General features: G+C 42.4%; 1 protein-coding gene across 4 annotated transcripts in view; it reads left to right on the top strand.

Annotated features, from left to right (window-relative positions):
* WWP1 (WW domain containing E3 ubiquitin protein ligase 1) overlaps window positions 1-21,317 on the top strand; it is a 180,587-nt gene that overhangs the window by 63,796 nt on the left and 95,474 nt on the right. For 2 of the 4 annotated variants that reach the window (XM_073330652.1, XM_073330653.1), the window contains exons 3-5: window positions 9,644-9,782; window positions 10,140-10,226; window positions 12,563-12,687. In XM_073330652.1, the coding sequence (XP_073186753.1) occupies window positions 9,644-9,782; window positions 10,140-10,226; window positions 12,563-12,687 (351 nt within the window). The remainder of the gene's footprint in view (window positions 1-9,643; window positions 9,783-10,139; window positions 10,227-12,562; window positions 12,688-21,317) is intronic. The other 2 variants (XM_073330655.1, XM_073330654.1) reach the window with 2 other exon arrangements.

The raw sequence follows: 21,317 nt of genomic DNA, 5'->3' as shown, positions 1-21,317 counted from the left end.
TAGGCCTAATATTTGCGTAATTAAATATTATAGAGAACCATATACAATGAGCTTACTTATTAAGACATTTTGGGGCTGAATTATTTTGATATTTTTCCTTTTTAACCGGAAGACTAATAGTGGTAAGTAGAACTGAGAAAATAATGGATTTTTTTGCTTGAGGGACTGAACCACAAAATCCAGTGGGGAAGAAACGGGCCGGGGGGACCAAGTTCAATTTGAATTGAAACAAATTTTTCCTGAAACTGAAAAATTTGGGTGGGGGGAATTAAATTTACCCAGATGTTTCAGGTCAGTCCAAAACACATTTTTTCATCATTTTGGTTCATTTAGGCAGTTTTCAAGTGGTGGTCATCTTTTTTGGGGGGGAGGGTGTAAAAATTGGCCAAGTTTGAGTTTGAAATGCTGTTTCTAAATGTTTTGACGTAGTATAAATAAAAAGTTTTTTGTTTTTGTTTTTTCCTCAATTTTTGCCTTGGTCTGGGCTATTTGTCTAATGTTATCCATATTTGTGAGTAGTTTTCAAGTATCAAAACAGAATTTTTCAGCGAAAAATCTGTCAAAATTTTTTTTGCCCAGCTCTAGTAACAAGGTGATTGTGAGTAGTATACAATCTTCTGTAGTAGTATACCCTCCTATTGCAGAAGTCACAAAATGATGAAATAATTATTAGGATGAAAAAGGAGGAAACCGTACTGAAAACTGGCAAATTAATCTTGTCTTCCCACTGCTGTTTGCAATATTAATTAAAGTGTATTGGCCAAAAACATAATTGGGGAGAAAAGATAACGAAAATAAATATTTCTGCTCTGTATCAGAGGTGCGGGGAACAGATGTAGTCACGCCTGAGAACATTCTTTTGATTCTACTAGCATCTCAGGAGGATGTTAAACAGCAACTATTAAAGCAGGTTAGAGTTGGTTGAGGAGCTTGCTGGACGTCTTGGAACACTGGGGACGCTACAAAAGACTGGAAAAAAGCTACAGTTGTGCCAGTGTTTAAAAAGGATAAATGGGATGACCCTGACCTGGGTAATTATAGGCTTGTCAGTCTGACCTCAATTTCAGGCAGGATAATGGAGTGTCTGATACAGGACTCAATTAATAAAGAATTAAAGTAGAGTAATATAACTAATGCCAGTCAAGCTGGGTTTATGGAATATAGTTTCACAGGATATAACTAGATACTTTTTTTTATGGGATTACAAGTTTAGTTGATAAAGGTGATAATGGTGTTCTAATATACTTAGAATTCTGTAAGGGATTTGACTTGATACTGCATGACATTTTGATTTAAAAAAAAAAATCCCAGAACAATATAAAATTAACATGGCACACATTAAATGGGTTAAAGCTGGTTAACTGATAGGTCTCAGAATGACAGGTTTCAGAGTAACAGCCGTGTTAGTCTGTCTTTGCAAAAAGAAAAGGAGTACTTGTGGCACCTTAGAGACTAACCAATTTATTTGAGCATGAGCTTTCGTGAACTACAGCTCACTTCATCGGATGCATACCGTGGAAACTGCAGTAGTAGGTCTCAAAATGTAATTTTAAAAGGAGAATCGTCATTGAGCGAATGTGTTTTTAGTGAAGTCCTGCAGGAATTGGGTCTTAGCCCTAGACTATTTAAACATTTTTATCATGATTTGGAAAAAAACATCAAATCATCACTGATAAAGTTTGCAGGTGACACAAAAATTGGGGGAATGTGCAAGAATGAAGAGTTCAGATCACTGAGCGATCTGGATTGCTTGGTAAGATGGATAGAAACAAACAGTATGCTCTAGGAATTATTTTGGGCAAGTTCTAAAAAACATATGAATGGCCAGACCAATGGCGTGTCTAGCCCACTATCCTGTCTTCTGACAGTGGCCAATGCAAGATGCTTGAAAGGGAATGAACAGCACAAGGGCCATCATCCAGTGATCCATCCCCAGTTGTCCAGTCCCGGCATTTGGCAGTCAAAGTCTTGGGGACACCCACAGCATGGGGTTGCATCCCTGATCATCATGGCTAATAGCTATCCTCCATGAACTTTTCTAATTCTGTTTTGAATCCAGTTATAGTTTTGGTCTGCACAGCATCCCCTGGCAGCGAGTGCCACAGGTTAGCTGAGTGTTGTGCAAAGAAGTACTTCCTTTTGTTTGTTTTAAACCTGTTGCCTGTTAATTTCATTCGGTGACCTCTGGTTCTTGTGCTATGTGAAGGGTTAAATAACCCTTACTTTCTCCACACCATTCATAATTTTATAGACCTCTATCACATTCTCCCTTATGTTAGGGAGCTTATTCCTTCACCCACTTGCTTCCCTGGTCCTTCTCTCATGAACAGAGAGCAACAATACCCGAAGTCCAAAGGTGCAAACAATTCAATGTTTATTGGGGTGAACTTCCAGCAAGCATGATTCCAGTTTCCTTCTTTAATGTCCCCCTTCCCAGCTCTGACACCACAGAGCCTTACATCTGTGTCCCTGTTCCCATTCCTGCCCTTAGCCAAACATGATTCCAATTTCCCCTCCCCCATTCTCCGTTCCCATTTCCCCCACACACACACCCACCCACCCACTCACTTCCTGATTCACTGCAGACTATATAGTAAAACTTGAGTTCTGCTTAGCTATACCTTAACCAGTCATTTTCCTGAAATTTAACTAACCAGTCCTAACATATTGTAACATGATCATGTAACCAATTATATCCCAGCACCTTAATTAGTTTACACCCAGCATAATTAATTATACAGCAGACAGAAACAATCACAGAACCAGACAGAGATTATACAGACAAACAATGGCAAAGTGGGAACTATAATGACAAAACAATACAGAAGTGAGGATTTCACATCCCAGCTATTGATAAGTGAGTTCTTGCCAGACAGGATGCTATCAAACTAAGTTTCCTTTTACATCTTCTAGGCACTTCCCTTTCTCTGGAAGTGACAGGCATTATCAGGACAGGATTGTATTCCTAACAGCCCAATAGCACCTTATTTCAATGGGACTAGTTTGGAATGTGAGCATGTGACTGGTCGCTTCCCAGCTTATGGCTGCCTCTGTTGCTTAGCCAGAGATCTCAGCCTGAGAACAGGGCCTCAGACTGTCACAATAAGAGAAGGACCTTACACCGGCAGACAGTGATTTTTATTCTTTCTTTTATACCTCTATAACTAGCCAAGTGATAAGAATACACCTAAATTCTTAGAGTATAGGCCTTTACAGACAGGCCTGAATATCTATGTCCTAACACCTTAGTTGTCTCTTTTCTATGCTGAACAATCCCAATCTTTTTAATCTTTCCTCATATGGAAGCTGTTTTATATGCTGAATCATATTTTTTGCCCTTTGAACTTTTTCCATTTCTAATAATCTTTTTTGAGCTGGGGCAACCAGAACTGCATGCAGTATTCAAAGTGTGGGAATACCATGGATTAATATAGTGGCATTATGATATTTTCTATTTTATTATGTATCCCTTTCCTAATGGATCCTAACGTTGTTAGCTTTTTTAACTGCTGCACATTGAGTGGATGGTTTGCGAGAACTATCCATAATGATTCTAAGATCTCTTTCTTGAGCGGTAACAGCTAATTTAGACCCCATCACTGTGTATGTGTAGTTGGGATTATGTTTTCCGATGTGCATTACTTTGCATTTATCAACATTGAATTTCATTTGCCATTTTGTTGCCCAGTTCACCCATTTTTGTGATATCGCTTTGGATTCTGCTTTGGATTTAACTATCTCAAACAATTTTGTGCCATCTGCAAACTCTGCCACCTCGCTGTTTACCCTTTTTCCAGACTATTTATTAATATATTGAACAGCATTGGTCCCAAGACAGATCCCTCGGGGACATGGCTATTTACCTCACTCCATTCTGAAAACTGACCATTTATTCCTACGCTTTATTTCCTATCTTTTAACCAGTTACTGATCCACAAGAAGACCTTCCCTCTTATGCCATGATGGCTTACTTAGTTTAAGAGCCTTTGGTGAGGAATCTTGTCAAAGGCTTTCTGAGAGTCCAAGTACACTATATCCACTAGAAAAAAGAAAAGGAGTACTAGTGGCACCTTAGAGACTAACCAATTTATCTGAGCATAAGCTTTCGTGGGCTACAGCCCACTTCGTCGGATGCATTCAGTGGAAAATACAGTGAGGAGATTTATATACACACAACATGAAAAAATGGGTGTTATCATACACACTGTAAGGAGAGTGATCACTTCAGATGAGCTATTACCAGCAGGAGAGCGGGGGGGGGGAGGAGGAGGGGGAGGGGACGAACCTTTTGTAGTGATAATCAAGGTGGGCCATTTCCAGCAGTTAACAGGAACATCTGAGGAATGGGGGTGGGGGGGTGGGAGGGGATAAACATGGGGAAATAGTTTTACTTTGTGTAATGACACATCCACTCCCAGTCTCTATTCAAGCCTAAGTTAATTGTATCCAGTTTTCAAATTAATTCCAATTCAGCAGTCTCTCGTTGGAGTCTGTTTTTGAAGTCTTTTTGTTGTAATATTGCGACCTTTAGGTCTGTAATCAAGTGACCAGAGAGATTGAAGTGTTCTCCGACTGGTTTTTGAATGTTATAATTCCCGACATCTGATTTGTGTCCATTTATTCTTTTACGTAGAGACTGTCCAGTTTGACCAATGTACATGGCAGAGGGGCATTGCTGGCACATGGCATATATCACATTGGTAGATGTGCAGGTGAACGAGCCTCTGATAGTGTGGCTGATGTGATTAGGCCCCATGATGGTGTCCCCTGAATAGATATGTGGACACAGTTGGCAACAGGCTTTGTTGCAAGGATAGGTTCCTGGGTTAGTGGTTCTGTTGTGTGGTGTGTGGTTGTTGGTGAGTATTTGCTTCAGGTTGTGGGGGCTGTCTGTAAGCAAGGACTGGCCTGTCTCCCAAGATCTGTGAGAGTGATGGGTCGTCCTTCAGGATAGGTTGTAGATCCTTGATGATGCGTTGGAGAGGTTGGGGGATGAAGGTGACAGCTAGTGGCATTCTGTTACTTTCTTTGTTGGGCCTGTTCTGTAGTAGGTGACTTCTGGGTACTCTTCTGGTTCTGTCAATTCCGCATAGACACACCCCTGGAACCCTGACCTGGGGTATTCTGTCTGCTACCCAAGATCCATAAACCTGGAAATCCTGGATGCTCCATCATCTCAGGCATTGGCACCCCGACAGCAGGTTTGTCTGGCTGTGTAGACTCCCTCATCAGGCCCTACGCTACCAGCACTCCCAGCTATCTTCGAGACACCACTGACTTCCTGAGGAAACTACAATCCATCGGTGATCTTTCTGATAACACCATCCTGGACACTATGGATGTAGAAGCCCTCTACACCAACATTCCACACAAAGATGGACTACAAGCTGTCAGGAACAGTATCCCCGATAATGTTACGGCAAACCTGGTGACTGAACTTTGTGACTTTGTCCTCACCCATAACTATTTCACATTTGAGGAGAATGTATACCTTCAAATCAGCGGCGCTGCTATGGGTACCCGCATGGCCCCACAGTATACCAACATTTTTATGGCTGACTTGGAACAACGCTTCCTCAGCTCTCGTCCCCTAATGTCCCTACTCTACTTGCGCTATATTGATGACATCTTCATCATCTGGACCCATGGAAAAGAAGCCCTTGAGGAATTCCACCATGATTTCAACAATTTCCATCCCAACATCAACTTCAGCCTGGTCCAGTCCACACTAGAGATCCATTTCCTGGAGACTACGGTGCTAATAAGCGATGGTCACATAAACACTACCTTATACCGGAAACCTACTGACAACTATTCCTACCTACATGCCTCCAGCTTTCACCCAGACCACACCACACGATCCATCGTCTACAGCCAAGCTCTACGATACGACCGCATTTGCTCCAACCCCTCAGACAGAGACAAACAACTGCAAGAGCTCTATCAAGCATTCTTACAACTACAATAGCTACCTGCTGAAGTGAAGAAACAAATTGACAGAGCCAGAAGAGTACCCAGAAGTACCTACTACAGGACAGGCCCAACAAAGATAATAACAGAATGCCACTAGCCGTCATCTTCATCCCCCAACTAAAACCTCTCCAACGCATCATCAAGGCTCTACAACCCTGGTGGGGACAGACTATTGCTTAATAATAATACCACTTTCTTTTACAAATTTCCTTGCTAATTGCAGGAAAAACAGAAGAATTACCTCCAGGCTGTACTGATTTTGTTCTATAGTCAGGCTAGTGAATTATCCCACTCACTGGTCATTTATGAAATTCATGAGGTGGCGTACCTCAGTTTCCCCTCTTGTACAACAGACCATTTTTGCAATAGTTTCTCTGCTGTACCAAGCTTTAAGTTTATTCTCAGGTAATAGCTGAGACACAGCTTCAGATTTTAGCACTGCGCGCGCACACACACACGCGCACACACACACACCCCCTCGTAAGGTTAACCTGTCCCCCTTATTTTCAGGCTTGACTTGTTTTTTCACCTCCCTTTCCTAGAGGGCCATAATCTGAGTCTTCTAGTAGCTTGTTTGCTGACCAGATGTATTCATTATTTGCAGCTCCTTTGTGCCCATCAGCTAGGTAATTTGCATTTACACACAGAGGCTTACTAGCTTGCTTTTGGATCCAAAGCTTTTAGCAGCTCAGACACTGTCTTAAAAGGGAAACATTTTACTTCCACTAGAGTTCTGATTACTTTCCACTTTCATCTCCTGCTCCAAAACACACACAGATCTGAAAAAGAAAGCACAACCTATTGTGGTCCCTTTTGGAGCCCTAATAGGATTTTAATTAAGTACCATGTTTTATTTGCATTTCTTTTACCCCTTCCCCAATATACACTGCACACGTCCTGGGAAAATGCATATTCCTTCCATATAGTTTAACCTCCATAACATTATATTAGCCATAATAATTTTACACAAGGTGTAACTGCCTCCCCCATGCCCACACAGTTTTCATGCACACCCACCAAAGCAACAATCTGATCCCCCAGAGCCACCCCAAGGCTCAGTGTTCCCATCATTCTTCCCCTTTTCCTTTTCTTTTACCACACAAAATTCTTTTGCCTAACATTTCTTGCACTGTGATTACTCTCTTTTACACAACTGTACCCCGATTACACTTCCATCTTGTACAACTAGACACAACCAGGGGCAGCCAAGTTAAGTTCCAATAGAAACCCCTTACATCCTTTATTGATTTTGATTACATTACCGAAAAGTCAAATAATTTTGATCAGATTCTCTCTCTGCCTGCTGCCTGCAGCAGTCCCTCATAGACCATTTCTGTGGGAAAAGGGCCCATTTTCCCTCAGAATAGCTGTAAAGGCTTCTGGGGACAGAAGCATAGTGGTGGTAGTAGCCACTCTACCTGACCCCCTTGGAAAATTTAATTACCAAGCTTCCATCCAATGTGACTGCACAGAGTTGCACATACAGTTACATTTATATAACTGGGTTTTATCATTAAACAGAAACTTTCTTCTTGACATCTCACATAAGTGTCCAAAGTACCCTCCATTAAAACAAAAGAGTGTGGAAAGGCAGGTTGCACTTTGAAACTTTTTTTCCCCCCCTTCTTTCTCTCCACTCCCCCAGGACCAAGTCCCAGCTCCAGTCTCTAAAGGTAGTCTGTTAACTCTGCTTTTGACTTTAAACCCTGTTGTGCCAAATCACCTTTCACTACTTAATTTACTACCCTTCAGCAGCCCTTGCTGAAGCAGCACCAAACTTGAAAGATTACTGGCAGCTTCCCATAATGCTGCCCTTGCTTCAAACCTCTCACAAGCAGACTGAAGTGCCTCCTTTCCATGGAAGGCATTCAGTCCCCATGGGCAGGGACCTTCTTCCACTACCCATATACCAAGGAGGGTGGGCTCCTCAGCCACCCCCTGTCCCTCTGGGTCCCCTAACACTTCCTCCATTTCCTTTTTAATCTCATCCCAGGTTGACCCCTGCACCTGGTATGGGTCCTAGTTCTTCCTTACCCATTTATCCAAAAAATCCTTTACCCTGGCTTGCCAGAACCTGCAACTACCATCATGAGAGTTCGCGATACCTCCTCCAAGCAGCTGCGCGGACTGTTGGGGAGGGGAACTTACAGGCTGCCACTCACCTATCCAATGAGATGCATCTGAGTCACCGGCACCAAGACGTTAGGGGGCTTATTCCTTCACCCACTTACTTCCCTGGTCCTTCTCCCATGAACAGAGAGCAACAATACCCGAAGTCCAAAGGTGCAAACAATTAAATGTTTATTGGGGTGAACTTCCAGCAAGCATGATTCCAGTTTCCTTCCTTAGTGTCCCCCTTCCCAGCTCTGACACCACAGAGCGTTACACCTGTGTCCCTGTTCCCATTCCTGCCCTTAGCCAAACATGATTCCAATTTCCCCTCCCCCATTCTCTATATAGTAAAACTTGAGTTCTGCTTAGCTATACCTTAACCAGTCATTTTCCTGAAATTTAACTAACCAGTCCTAACATATTGTAACATGATCATGTAACCAATTATATCCCAGCACCTTAATTAGTTTACACCCAGCATAATTAATTATACAGCAGACAGAAACAATCACAGAACCAGACAGAGATTATACAGACAAACAATGGCAAAGTGGGAACTATAATGACAAAACAATACAGAAGTGAGGATTTCACATCCCAGCTATTGATAAGTGAGTTCTTGCCAGACAGGATGCTATCAAACTAAGTTTCCTTTTACATCTTCTAGGCACTTCCCTTTCTCTGGAAGTGACAGGCATTATCAGGACAGGATTGTATTCCTAACAGCCCAATAGCACCTTATTTCAATGGGACTAGTTTGGAATGTGAGCATGTGACTGGTCGCTTCCCAGCTTATGGCTGCCTCTGTTGCTTAGCCAAAGGCCTTAGCCTAAGAACAGGGCCTCAGACTGTCACAATAAGAGAAGGACCTTACACTGGCAGACAGTGATTTTGATTCTTTCTTTTATACCTCTAACTAGCCAAGTGATAAGAATACACCTAAATTCTTAAAGTATAGGCCTTTGCAGACAGGCCTGAATATCTATATCCTAACAGTGTCAAACTTGCCCAGGTCAATTCAGTTACTGATACATGTCATACTTAATAGTTTGCACTTAAAAGAAGAGCTGGAAGAGAAAAAAGGAAAGTACAAAGGGGGGAATAAACAAAGAAAAACCCAGAAGACTGATTTTTTTTTTCTCTCTCATAGTAGTTGCACAGAATGCCTATCTTAAAATTTCCTTCCTGTGGTTAAGGGGACATGCCTCATCTATCTTAGCTACATCTAGGATATTGTTGGAAACCATATCGCTGTTACCTACCAAAATGAGTTTGATCTTTGAAATATGATTAGTGCTTTGGTAGACAGTTGGGATGCAATGACTTCAAGTCCTTTCTGTACTTCTCTGAAAGTGTCCTGTGGGTAGACTTTAAAGGGTTCAGTTGAGCAGCTAGATTTGTTCAGCACTAAGCAGAGGTTGAAAAAGAGAAGAAGTCAGGTTGTTCTTCCATGGAATTTCTACTGAATCAAACCTTTAGATAGTAATTTTGTTGTTTTTCAGCAAGAAGTGTGCTCCAGTAATTATAAACAATCAATCTGTTTTTGTTTGTTTGTTAGTTTCTAGTGCCAAACTGAAAAGGAAAAAGAACTGGTTTGGAACAGCCATTTATACAGAATTAGTTGCAGATGGAGAAATCAAGAAAACAGCAAAATCAAATAGTTCTTCAAATCCAAAATGGGATGAACAGTTGACTCTGTAAGTAGAAAAGCTTTTTCTAACTTCGTAAAATATAATTTATTAATCAAACATTAGAGACAAATAGTTACCAAACTCTGCCGTTGGCTGCATACACACAACTTCCTTTAACTTCATTGAAAGTTGCATGTATCTAATGGCAATATTTGCCCTAAAATAACTATTGTTGCTCAGTGTGTATATGAGGTGTCTTGGCAAGTTTATTTCTAAACAGGAGTGGGATATCTTTATATACGCTTGATGCACGACTGTATATCTCTTGCACTGTGGACTCTGTTCAGCTCAGTCCATGCTGTGTAGGAATGCTTACAGGATGTTGCCAGCTGGATGCATCAGTAATCTTGTTCTCACCCATAGGAAAACAGAAATCCTGTTGCTGGATAGAGATTGTTTTGAGGAGGGTCATTCTTTCTTTGTGTTATCCTTCGAGAGGTACAGTCAGAGGTACTTCATCAAATTGAGAATCTTGATATTGCTTTTGACCACAAACATTTCATGGAAAGCCAATGATGTGGTATCTGCCATGTTCTAGGGTGCAGTTAATATCAATGAGAAGTAGAGTCATCACTTGTATTTCAACCCTGAATGCCCCAAAATGCTTCTGATACTTGTGGCTCCGTGTCTGGGACATACATACAGACAGCATCCACTTCATGTTCTGTATGCTGTACAGCTCTGATTCAACCGATCTGAATCCAACAGCCAGCCAGCAGTTATCATAGACACACTTCTGTCTTTATTAGACATGGTTAATGTTAGCAGGTGATCCCAACACAACTCCAGTCCTGAACTTCCACAAACCTGTGTGCTCTGATATGTCCAGCCCTCTCCTGCAATATTCAGAGGAATAAGAAGACCAAACACACCAGTTTGCCACATTAACTGGAGTTGACATTAACTTTGGTACAACACAGCACTGTTAGTTTAATTGTAAAACAAGTTGATTAGCAAAAGAAGGTATGATTTTAAGTGAGTTCAAGTACAAGTGATAAAGTTATAGATGGTTACAAACAAATAAAAGTAAGAGCACACATGAAAAGTCTAAAACTTCATCTAGTAAGTTTTGGTTCAAGACTTTGTTCAAGATGGTCTTTCTCTCCCACAGTCTTCCAGCAAGATAGTGATCGACCTTCTCCTTAGTCAGAGGTCCAAAGGTGCTGGTGTCTTTGTAGGTAAAAGAGATAATTTGGGGGTCTATGCCCCTTTCTTTTATAGTCCAGTGAATCTTGGAAGTGAATTCTTCTGAAGGATACCCCTCAAAGTAAAGGCTATTCTAGCTGTTGGGAAAGTGATATGGAGTCTGGTGGAGAAGGAAGCACTGTGCTCTTTCATCCCCCATTTGTGTTTGCTGAAATGAAAATTGTTCTATTTCTTGCCATCTCTTCTCTCTGCTGTCTTGATGAGTCAGTTTACTACTTATATGTAAAATGGGGTAAACACACACCCCTTTGTTTAGGGTAGTCCTGTCTGATAATTTTTTCCCTGGAAGGGCTGTCTGGTTTTGAACCTGTGCTAATAACATTATAGAGGGGGAATTCATGACTTTATATGTAAAGTTGCAACATACTTTTTATCATGATGATATTGACCAGGGAGGAGTTAGTTTTCAAATGATACCTTACAAGGCATATTTTGTACAAAGATTATTAGAATAATGTGCAAGGTGTGAATCCAAGGGTGGTTTGGGTCACAATATCAAGGTGCTTTAATTTCACAATTTGTGTTGAGAGCAGCTTCACTCATATGGCCTTGTGTAAACACTATAGACCATTGTGATGACAAGCTTACACTGTTGTCATTTTCTTTTAGCTGGGTTTTTAGTAGATCATCTGTGTTACTTACAGTTTGTTGTGAATGAAGCAACATATTTGCTCATTAGTTTGAGTAACCATGATCTATGTTGTCTGCCTATAATAAAGTCATCTATTAAAGAATTACTTTACATTACTTATTTACATTACTTTAAAGAAAATCAATAGAGATAGTTTAAGGTTTTGAACAATGTTGGCCCATGCTGTAGTTGAGATCTTGTTTTGAAGGATACCTATTCTCAGGCTCCTACATTGTCTTTAATTGGCAGGCAATTATGCCTTTGTAGCAGTAGCCCCTAAAGTGCAAAGTTTGCTTCCCAACTCTTAAAAAAACCGAAAACTTTTCCCCAAAAAGTATTTGTAATATAACCACTGTTTTGTTCCATTTTGGTTACCTTGCCTCTTTCCTCCCAGTGGTGTATTTTAGTCTCATCACTTGGCGTGGGTTTTTTTTGTTTTAATTTTAAGAGCATTTTTAAAAATTGTTTTTAATATTGTATATTCTATGTGTGTGCAATTCTTAAATTAATATGTTTGAGGGCATCTGAGCAGTTAATTTCAGTATTCTTGATCAGTGGTGGCTATTCAGCGGTCTCTCTAATGATACAAGCTGAAAATCAAATATTTGTTAATAGAAAAAAATAGGAAGTTTGTATTTAAAATTATGTATGGGGGAAAACGATCTCAATAATTGAAATCTGAGTTTGATGTAAGTAGTTATGTTCCCAAGTATTTTCACACTATTGTAATAACATACCTTAGTCCTGATCTGTGCCTGAAAGATGTTACGTTGATTTTTCTGTTTCACAGTGCTTTTGTGATATAGTTTAAAAAAGAAACCAAAACTTTTCACTACCAAAAATTACAGTAGTTATGGGGAAACTGATTAAAATAGATAATACATTTATAATAGTGAAAGAGGAGTACCTACACCTTAATTTTTTTTTAAAAAAAATATTTTATATACAGGAATGTGACTCCACAGACTACGTTGGAATTTCGAGTGTGGAGCCATCACACTTTAAAAGCTGATGCTTTACTAGGAAGAGCCACTGTAGACTTAAGACAAGCTTTGGAAATGCACAATAGAAAATGTAAGTTTTCATGGATGGCCTATTGATTAAGGAAAAAAAAATAGATTATTTCAGTTATATTAATTTTGGTAGTTTTGATGTAATGACAAAAAATTGTCATGTAATTTAAAACAGACCTTCAGGGCCTGACTCTGAGTTATAGAGAGAGATTTAAATTTATAGTGAGAGAGAAATGATTTCAAATAATAGTATATGATATGGATATAAACTGGTCATTGGGAAGTTTAGACTTGAAATTAGACAAAGGTTTCTAACCATCAGAGGAGTGAAGTTTTGGAATAGCCTTCCAAGGGAAGCGGTGGGGGCAAAAGACCTATCTGGCTTTGATTAAACTCGATAAGTTTATGGAGGAGATGGTATGATGGGATAACATGGTTTTGGCAATTAATTGATCTTTAAATATTCATGGTAAATAGGCCCAATGGCCTGTGATGGGATGTTAGATGGGCTGGGATCTGAGTTACTACAGAGAATTCTTTCCTGGGTATCTGGCTGGTGAATCTTGCCCATATGCTCAGGGTTTAGCTGATTGCCATATTTGGGGTCGGGAAGGAGTTTTGGGCAGATTGGAAGAGGCCTTGGAGGTTTTTTTGCCTTCCTCTGTAGCATGGGGCACGGGTCAGTTGCTGGAGGATTGTCTGCTCCTTGAAGTCTTGAAACCACGATTTGAGGACTTCAGTAACACAGACATAGGTGAGAGGTTTATCGCAGGAGTGGGTGGGTGAGATTCTGTGGTCTGCGTTGTGCAGGAGGTCAGACTAGATGATCATAGTGGTCCCTTCTGACCTTAATATCTATGAATCTATGAACTACTGAAAAAAGTGAGAGGAAACTATTAAATAAAGATATGAGGATATATTTTTTCTCTGATTAGTTACAGAATTTCCATTGTGTAGCAGGATCTATTGCAACCCCCCCAAATGGCCAAACATTTCATGCAACCCCCCAAATGAAAAAATGTTTAGCCATGTACAAGGCTCTCTAGTCTTCCCTGGATTAATAACTTAACAGGCCAACTTTCACACCACTGTGATAGATAGTATTAGACTCCAATGTCGAACAAAATTATTGACCCTTCCTTCAGGATGGATTGATTATAAATCACTGATTTTAAACATGATTTAAATCCGCATGCTGGAAATCTTGATTTAAATAATTGATTTTAATCATGTTTTGCATTTGTACTGCTTAGTTATTTTCTTGAAGGATGATTGATTCTCATTTGTTGGTAACCATTAAAACATGTAGATTTGCAACTAAATATAGACTTCACACTAAATTCAGTGTCTCTCTTTGCTAATGAGGAGGATGCGCTATAGTTATACACATTTATGTAAGCAGTTATATAGCTTATATTATGTTTATTCAAATTCTTAATTTTTACATTATTTTATTACGTTAGAAAACAGTGAATGATGTATTTCTTATTTACTAGATTATTTTTATTTGTGACTTGTGTGAAGCTCTGTTTGGATGGAAATTCAAATTAAATTAAATTAAAAAACAAAACCATCATAAATTATTTTAGTACATAATGAGTTTAAAAGTGATGACTACATAAGAAAGTTTAACAAAAGTTTATCAAAACATGTTTTGCATTAAAACTAACTGATTTATTCAACAAAAAAAGTATCTGTAGTTAGTCAATTGAACAGATTATTTTGGGTCACTGTGTCCTTTAGGATTTTAAAATTTGTAAGTCTCATCCTCTCACACTTGGTTTTTATTCATTGGATGAGGAAAACAAGTTTTCCTGGTTTTTCAACTCCCTGTTGGCTTCTTAGCTTCGAATTAATTAGTCATTAAGCTTAACTAGTTGAATAAAGTGTAATGAAGAAATTATTCTCTCTGCACCAGCAGTAGAGGCTACTGGTGTCAAAAGCTGGTTTAGTACTTCAACAAATTCTGGTTCCAGGTGCTTAGCCAGTGACTTCCACCAGTTCAGTGGTGTGACTTTCTTTAAAACTTATGGTAAACATATACTAAATATCTTTGTATTTAGTTTAAATGATTTTAATAGATCATAATAACATAGTACATTAGTGATTATCACCTACATTTTCTCTTGCATAAGGAAACCTCCCTGATGCCTATTGCCCCTGCCAGAAGAGTTAATGAGCTACAAGATTTTTATGTTGTCTTCTCCTTTTTTAATTTTTTCATTAGAACATGAAAGGGGTGATTCATACTTTTAAATTTCACCCCCAAATGGCATTGAAATCCCAGCTAAACCAATAGCTCAATCTCATTTTTCCCAATCTATAGATGTCATACAAAACCTCAGAATTTATAATGAGGGAAAACTGAGAATGTAAAAAACGTTTCTTTACATTTTTCTTACTTATTAGAAGACATCCAAAGGGGAACCCACCTCTAAGTGGAATGTCTTCATTCGTATTATGAAGATGCCAGACGTGGCTCCATAGTTAGACATGTTTTCTGTTCTGCACTTCGAGCAGAGATTCAACCTTGTTTATGTGTTAAATATACAGAATATCCTCTCCAAAACTTAGTGCTTCCACTTTGAGCTCAGAAAATTCAAGTGTATTCAGAATTGAGTTATAATTAATTTAAAAATGGGTTCTTTAAGTAATTTAGCATGTTAGATTGTTTTTGTCCCAAATCTTAGTAACATAATAGCACAATCTTTAAACTTTCCATATAGAGAAAATAAAATTTTAAAAAAGGCTGATAATACATATCTTAAAACAATTAGAAATATCTTATGGGAGCGTTTGCTTTGGGTTTCTTGTTTAGTGTTTGTGTATGACATTTTTGTAATAAAAAAAGGGAAATTCTAAGACAAAAGGACAACAGCAAGATTTGAAATGTAGTTAAGGCACACAAACAACATTAAAGCTGCCCTGTAAGAGGGGAACTAATGAAAACTATTTTTAAAGATGCAGCTAATCTGAGACCACAAACACTAAAATCCCTACAATTTAAGTTTGTTATTGCATGACTTTGCTACAGATGACTGTTAAAATTCTTTATTTTCATCCTTAATGAGTTTGGATTTTTTTTTAAGGATAACTTAAGTATAAGTCCAAATTTTCTGGATTGGTAGTGTTTGGTTTTTCTTTGAGTGCTTGCTCATGTCCATTCCATTCTGCTACATGTACTGATGCCAGAAGTTTTTCCCTCAGTGATATCCATAGGGGACCAGCTCTGGCGCCCTCTCCAGTGGAGTGTGTATGCCGTGGTATGAGGGGCACTGCTGGCTCCCCCCACCCTCAGTTCCTTCTTACTGCCAGTGATGGTGCTAGACCATTTCCTTGCCTCAGCTAACCTGTGTCTCAACTGCTCGTTGTGAGCTATTTTACTGCATATTGTTGTTAAAAGTCGTTAGTTTAGTTCCATTAGTGTAGCTAGTGTTAGTTCATAGTCCCAGATGGGACTTAGCCTAGGGACGGGGCATGCGCCGGTCCCTGGGCTTCAAACCCTACGACTGCTGCAAAAAACCTATGCCAGTGACCCCCCACAGTAGCTGTCTAAGGTGCTTGGAGGACACTCATGTTAGCGACAAGTGTCGCATTTGTAGGAGTTTTAAACCTCGGACCAAGAAGGAGCAGGACATTTGTCTCAAAGCACTCCTTATGGAGTCGGCACTTGCACCGGCACAAGAGCTGTCCAGATCAGACTCTGCTTCTAGCACCGTGGCTGATCCCCGTCCTTGGTACCGGCAAAGAAAGGCCAGGGTGGGACCTTTTTCTGCATCCTGAAGGGGAAGGAGAGGGCTGGAGGAGAGCAAAGACCTGTGAAGGGCAGCTCTTCGCCTCCGGATGGAGGTCGGTCCCCAGCTTCCGCCGAGTGGGCTAGTCCACTTCAGGAAGCACCCGCCACCCTAGAAAGTGGCATGGGCATTCGGCACCTGGCAGTGCCATCTACACTGGAGGCCCTGCATGCTGCTAAGGACATCCTGTCCCTACTGGTGCCGCCCATGCCGGTTACAGCCGTACCCCGCTGCAGGAATAAACCTGACTTGGGATCCTTCCAACAGTCCCCATCAGTGTGGCACTGCTCCTCACCCCAAGGAGTGTCCCGCCAGCACTCACTTGTGCAGAGCCACCATGCCCCGAACACAGGTCAGCCCACCCGTCAGAGTCCCCCGCGTCAGTCCCTGGATGCCAGGCGGCACTCTTCAGGCTCGAAGCGGCGATCGCCAGTGGAACAGTGCAGACCAGCAGAGGTGTGCCCGTCCCTGCACCTCCAGTGGCGAGAGTGCCCTAGCCGCTCTCCCAGTGTGCAGCACTGCTGGTCTTGGAAGCCCTATTACTTGTCACCGGAGCGCCGGTACAGAGTGTCATGGTCACTCCAATGTACCCTGGCACGGCGACCTACTCGCTCCAGCTCAACGGACCGGCAACGCTTGCTGAGTGTTAGGTGTAGATCGCCGAGTTCCTGTTGCCGACCTGCCTAACACCGCCACTGATCCCCTGTGTCACGGCACAGAAAGTCATTGCCCTTGTGCAGATCCCCAGCGGAGCCTCAGGGCCAGCACCGACGTGACCAGGGTAAACAGTTGGCCTTGGCACTGTCCTGATCCCCACCGGACGTGACCCGTCCGCCTCGGGCTCCATTAGCAAGGAGTCCCTGCCAGCGGGCCAGGGTCACTCATCGGGGGTATCGGCATTCCCCACAAGACCACTGGCCTGCCCCCTGGCACCTCCCGGGGGGTTCCTGCAGCCTTCACAAGGGTGTAGGTCAACCTCGGGGGCTTTGGATAAGCAGTCGGTGATGATCTGCCTGCCCCGTCCGCCCCCCTGCCCCCGACATGGAGGTGACACTGGAGAGGACCCCTCAGGGTCTCTCGGTCCTAATGGAGGTGCTCGTGGAGGAGGCGTCGGTGGTGGCAGACCTGCCAGTATCCACCACCTCTTCATCCTCGCTCAATGAGGCAATTACGGGTCTTCTCACCCGGTCCCCAGGTTGATGCCAAGGTTCATCAAGATCTTCTGAAGAGCGTTGCCTCAAACCAGCAGCTAGAAGCCGATGAGCTGGAGGAGCCCTCAGACTTCCTCTTTGACTTGCTGAGTTCGGCTGCCCCTGCTATGGTGGCACTGCCAATGCATGAGGGAGTGGCAAAAATTACCCAGTCCCTGTGGCAGACGCCCTTGTCGCTGCCCCCCATGTCCAAGTGGGCAATACGCAAATATTATGTGCCGGCTAGAGGTTATGAATACTTTACACCCATCCTGCCCCAAGCTCACTGGTGGTGTCGGCCTTTAATGAGCACAAAAGGTAGGGTCAGCTAGGTGCGATGCCTAAAAATAATAAAGAGGCAAAAGGCTCGATCTCTTCGGAAGAAAAATTTATTCATCTTCCAGCCTCCAGCTATGAGTAGCGAACCATCAGGACTTGCTCGGCCTCTATGACTTTAACATCTGGCATCCATGGCTAAGTCTTCGAACTCGCAGCCTGAGGACCCCAGGAAAGAATTCCTGGCGATCCTCGATGAGGGCAAGGTGGTGTGAGGACAGCCCTCCAAGTGGTCTCAGATGCAGCGGACTCTGCAGCCTGAACCATGGCCTCGGCTATAGCACTGAGCCGAGTGTGACGGGTTGGATCACAGAAAACTCCTTGGGAACTGCCAACTGATGTGCTGAGACTACCCCTGAGCCTATTTCCTTTGGCAGCTTGGGACTTCAGTGCCCTGCCTGGTTTGAGCCGGACACACTAGCCTGCTGCAAACCCAGACCCAGGTCTGAACCACATCCCCCAACAGCTGCAGGCTTAACTGAAAACAGCTTAAGAAGTGTTTCTGTCTCTAACACTCAGATGCTCAGTTCCCAATGGGGGCCAAACCCCAAATAAATCTGTTTTTACCCTGTATAAAGCTTATACAGGATAAACTCATAAATTGTTTGCCCTCCATAACACTGATAGAGAGAGATGCACAGCTGTTTACCCGCCCCTCCTAGGTATTCATACATACTCTGGGTTAATCAATAAGTAAAAAGTGATTTTATTAAATACAAAAAGTAGGGTTTAAGTGGTTCCAAGTAGTAACAGACAGAACAAAGTGAATTACCAAGCAAAATAAAATAAAACATGCAAGTCTATGCCTAATACAGTAAGAAAGCTGAATACAGACAAAATCTTACCCTCAGAGATGTTTCAATAAGCTTCGATCACAGACTGGATGCTTCCTAGTCTGGGCACAATTCTTTCTCCTGGTACAGTCCTTGTTCCAGCTCAGGTGGTAGCTAGGGGATTTCTCATGACTGCAGCCCCCTTTGTTCTGTTTCACCACCTTATATAGCTTTGGCACAAGGCGGGAATCTTTTGTCCCTCATGGTTCCCACCCCTCCTTCTAAATGGAAAAGCACCAGGTTTAAGATGGATTTCAGTAACGGGTGACATGGTCACATATCCTGTGTGACCCCAAGCCTTCATTCCTCCCAGCCTGATACACAGAAGGCCTGCAAGCAAACAAAGCCATCCACATTCAATTGTCCTGGTTGATGGGAGCCATCAAGATTCGAAACCACCACTAATGGCCCACACTTTGCATAACTACAATTGGACCTATGGGTTATATTTCATATTTCTAGTTTCAGATACAAGAGTGATACATTTATACAAATAGGATGACCACATTCAGTAGATTATAAGCTTTGTAATGATACCTTACAAGAGATCTTTTGCATGAGGCATATTCCACTTACATTATATTCACACTCATTAACATATTTTCATAAAATCGTATAGAGTGCAATGTCACAATGAGCATCCTGGTTGCAATCCTTGGGCCTTTCCACAGAGGTTCAGCAGTTGATCCAGAACCTCCCATTCGATGGCCTGGCGCTGTTCTCTGAACAAACAGATGCCAAGTTGCACAGTCTAAAAGACTTGAGGGAAACCCTGCGGACACTGAGCCTGTACACCTTAGGGCTGGCAAGGAAGCGATTTAAGCCACAACAGTTCCAGAGATTGGGCAGTCAGCCTCGGTCCGAGTCCTTCCATAAGTAGGGCAAGACCTATAAGCGCCAGAAGGGCCACCACCCGACGTCCTCTGTTCACTCGAGCTCCACCCGCAATCAACAGGGTGGTAAATGGGTGTTTTGAGGGTTCGCTGGAGGGTGACCTTCCAGCCTGTGTCCTGGATTCTGCTTCCCGTTTTTTATCCAACCACCTGTCCCCTTTCCTCACTGCCTGGGCCTCTATAACATCTGACCAATGTGTCATTAGAACTGTGGCTTATGGTTATACTCTTCAGTTTATTTCTGTCCTGTCCCCCCACTCAACTCTCCTCCCTGTCCCTACTCAGGGACCCCTCTCACGAGAACCTGCTTGCTCAGGAGGTGCACGGCCTTCTGCAGGTGGGAGCTGTGGAGGAAGTCCCCCTAAATTTCAGGGGTAAGAGGTTTTACTCCTGTTATTTTTTTTAATCCCAAAGGCCAAGGGGAGTCTAAGACCCATCCTGGACGTGCGAGATCTCAACAAATATCTCAGGAAGTCGATGTTCTATATCAACAGGCAGGGGGGAGCTTGCTGCTCGGCCATCTGTCAGGAAGCACTTTGCCTGTGGGACTTTTGCATCCAGTGCGTGATCTGTCTGGAAGCTTCACATCTCCCTGGTGTCTGGAACGTGCTGGTGGATTTCCTCAGCAGGTCCTATTTCTCTCACCACGAGTGGTCGCTCCACTCGGAGGTCACCTGGGTGCTCTTCCAGAAGTGGGGTGGGAGGGGCCTCCCCGGGTGGACCTGTTTTGCCACCAGACAGAACAGGAAGTGCCATCAGTTCTGCTCTCTCCAATGCCTCGGCAGGGACGTCCTTTCCAATGCCCTTTTCCTGTCATGGGCGGGAGATTTGATGTATGCTTTCCTGCCGATTCCGTTGATCAGCGAGGTCCTATTGAAAAATCAAAAGATGCAAGTCATTATGATCACCGCAGCGTGGCCTTGCTAGCACTGGTTTGGCATGCTCATGGATCTGGCCATGGCTGCACCATGGTCATTGCCCAGCTGCATGATACCACAGTCGGCTCCTGCACCCAAACCTTCCCTCGCTTCGTCTCACGGCTTGGCTGCTGAGTGGCTGAACCCAGAGGAACAGGCCTGCTCTAGCCAGGTACAGCAGGTTCTCTTGAAAGCAGAAAGCCCTCCACCAGAGTGACTCACCAGGTTCTCCTGCTGGGCATTGGCATGTAGCATGTCTCCAATCAGCGTTCCTTCTAATTGTTTCCACGCATGTGCGGAATTAATTTTGTTATGTGCACCATATCAAGGTAACGTGCAGATGTTCGCCACCAGTAGGAACCAAAAACTTAGATATAATATATATTTTTAAAAGTTACCATAGGGATAATTACTCCAGCCAGGACAGGTAAAGTCATTTTAGAACTCACTGCTCAAAGAATTAAATTTAAGCGTAAGAAAGAAATAAAAATTATGAAATGAATAGACCAATCAAAAACTAAAACACACTGTGAAAGAAGTATCAAGAGGTAACAACAGCAACAACAATACAAGTGTGTGTGCGTGTGTGTGTGTGGGGGGCATTGCTCCTTTAAGTATGCTGCCCCCACTTTAAGTACGCTGCCTTTTAAAGTAGATCAGCACGTGTTCAGACACAGCAGCTGCAAGCAAGCTCCCTCTGTCTTGAGCCCTGTTGTGTCCCCCCTCCT

Source organism: Lepidochelys kempii, chromosome 2, assembly GCF_965140265.1.
Source record: "Lepidochelys kempii isolate rLepKem1 chromosome 2, rLepKem1.hap2, whole genome shotgun sequence".
Lineage (NCBI taxonomy): Eukaryota > Metazoa > Chordata > Testudines > Cheloniidae > Lepidochelys > Lepidochelys kempii.
The sequence above is the reverse complement of the archived record's forward strand: the minus strand, read 5'-3'. Positions and strand labels throughout refer to the sequence as shown.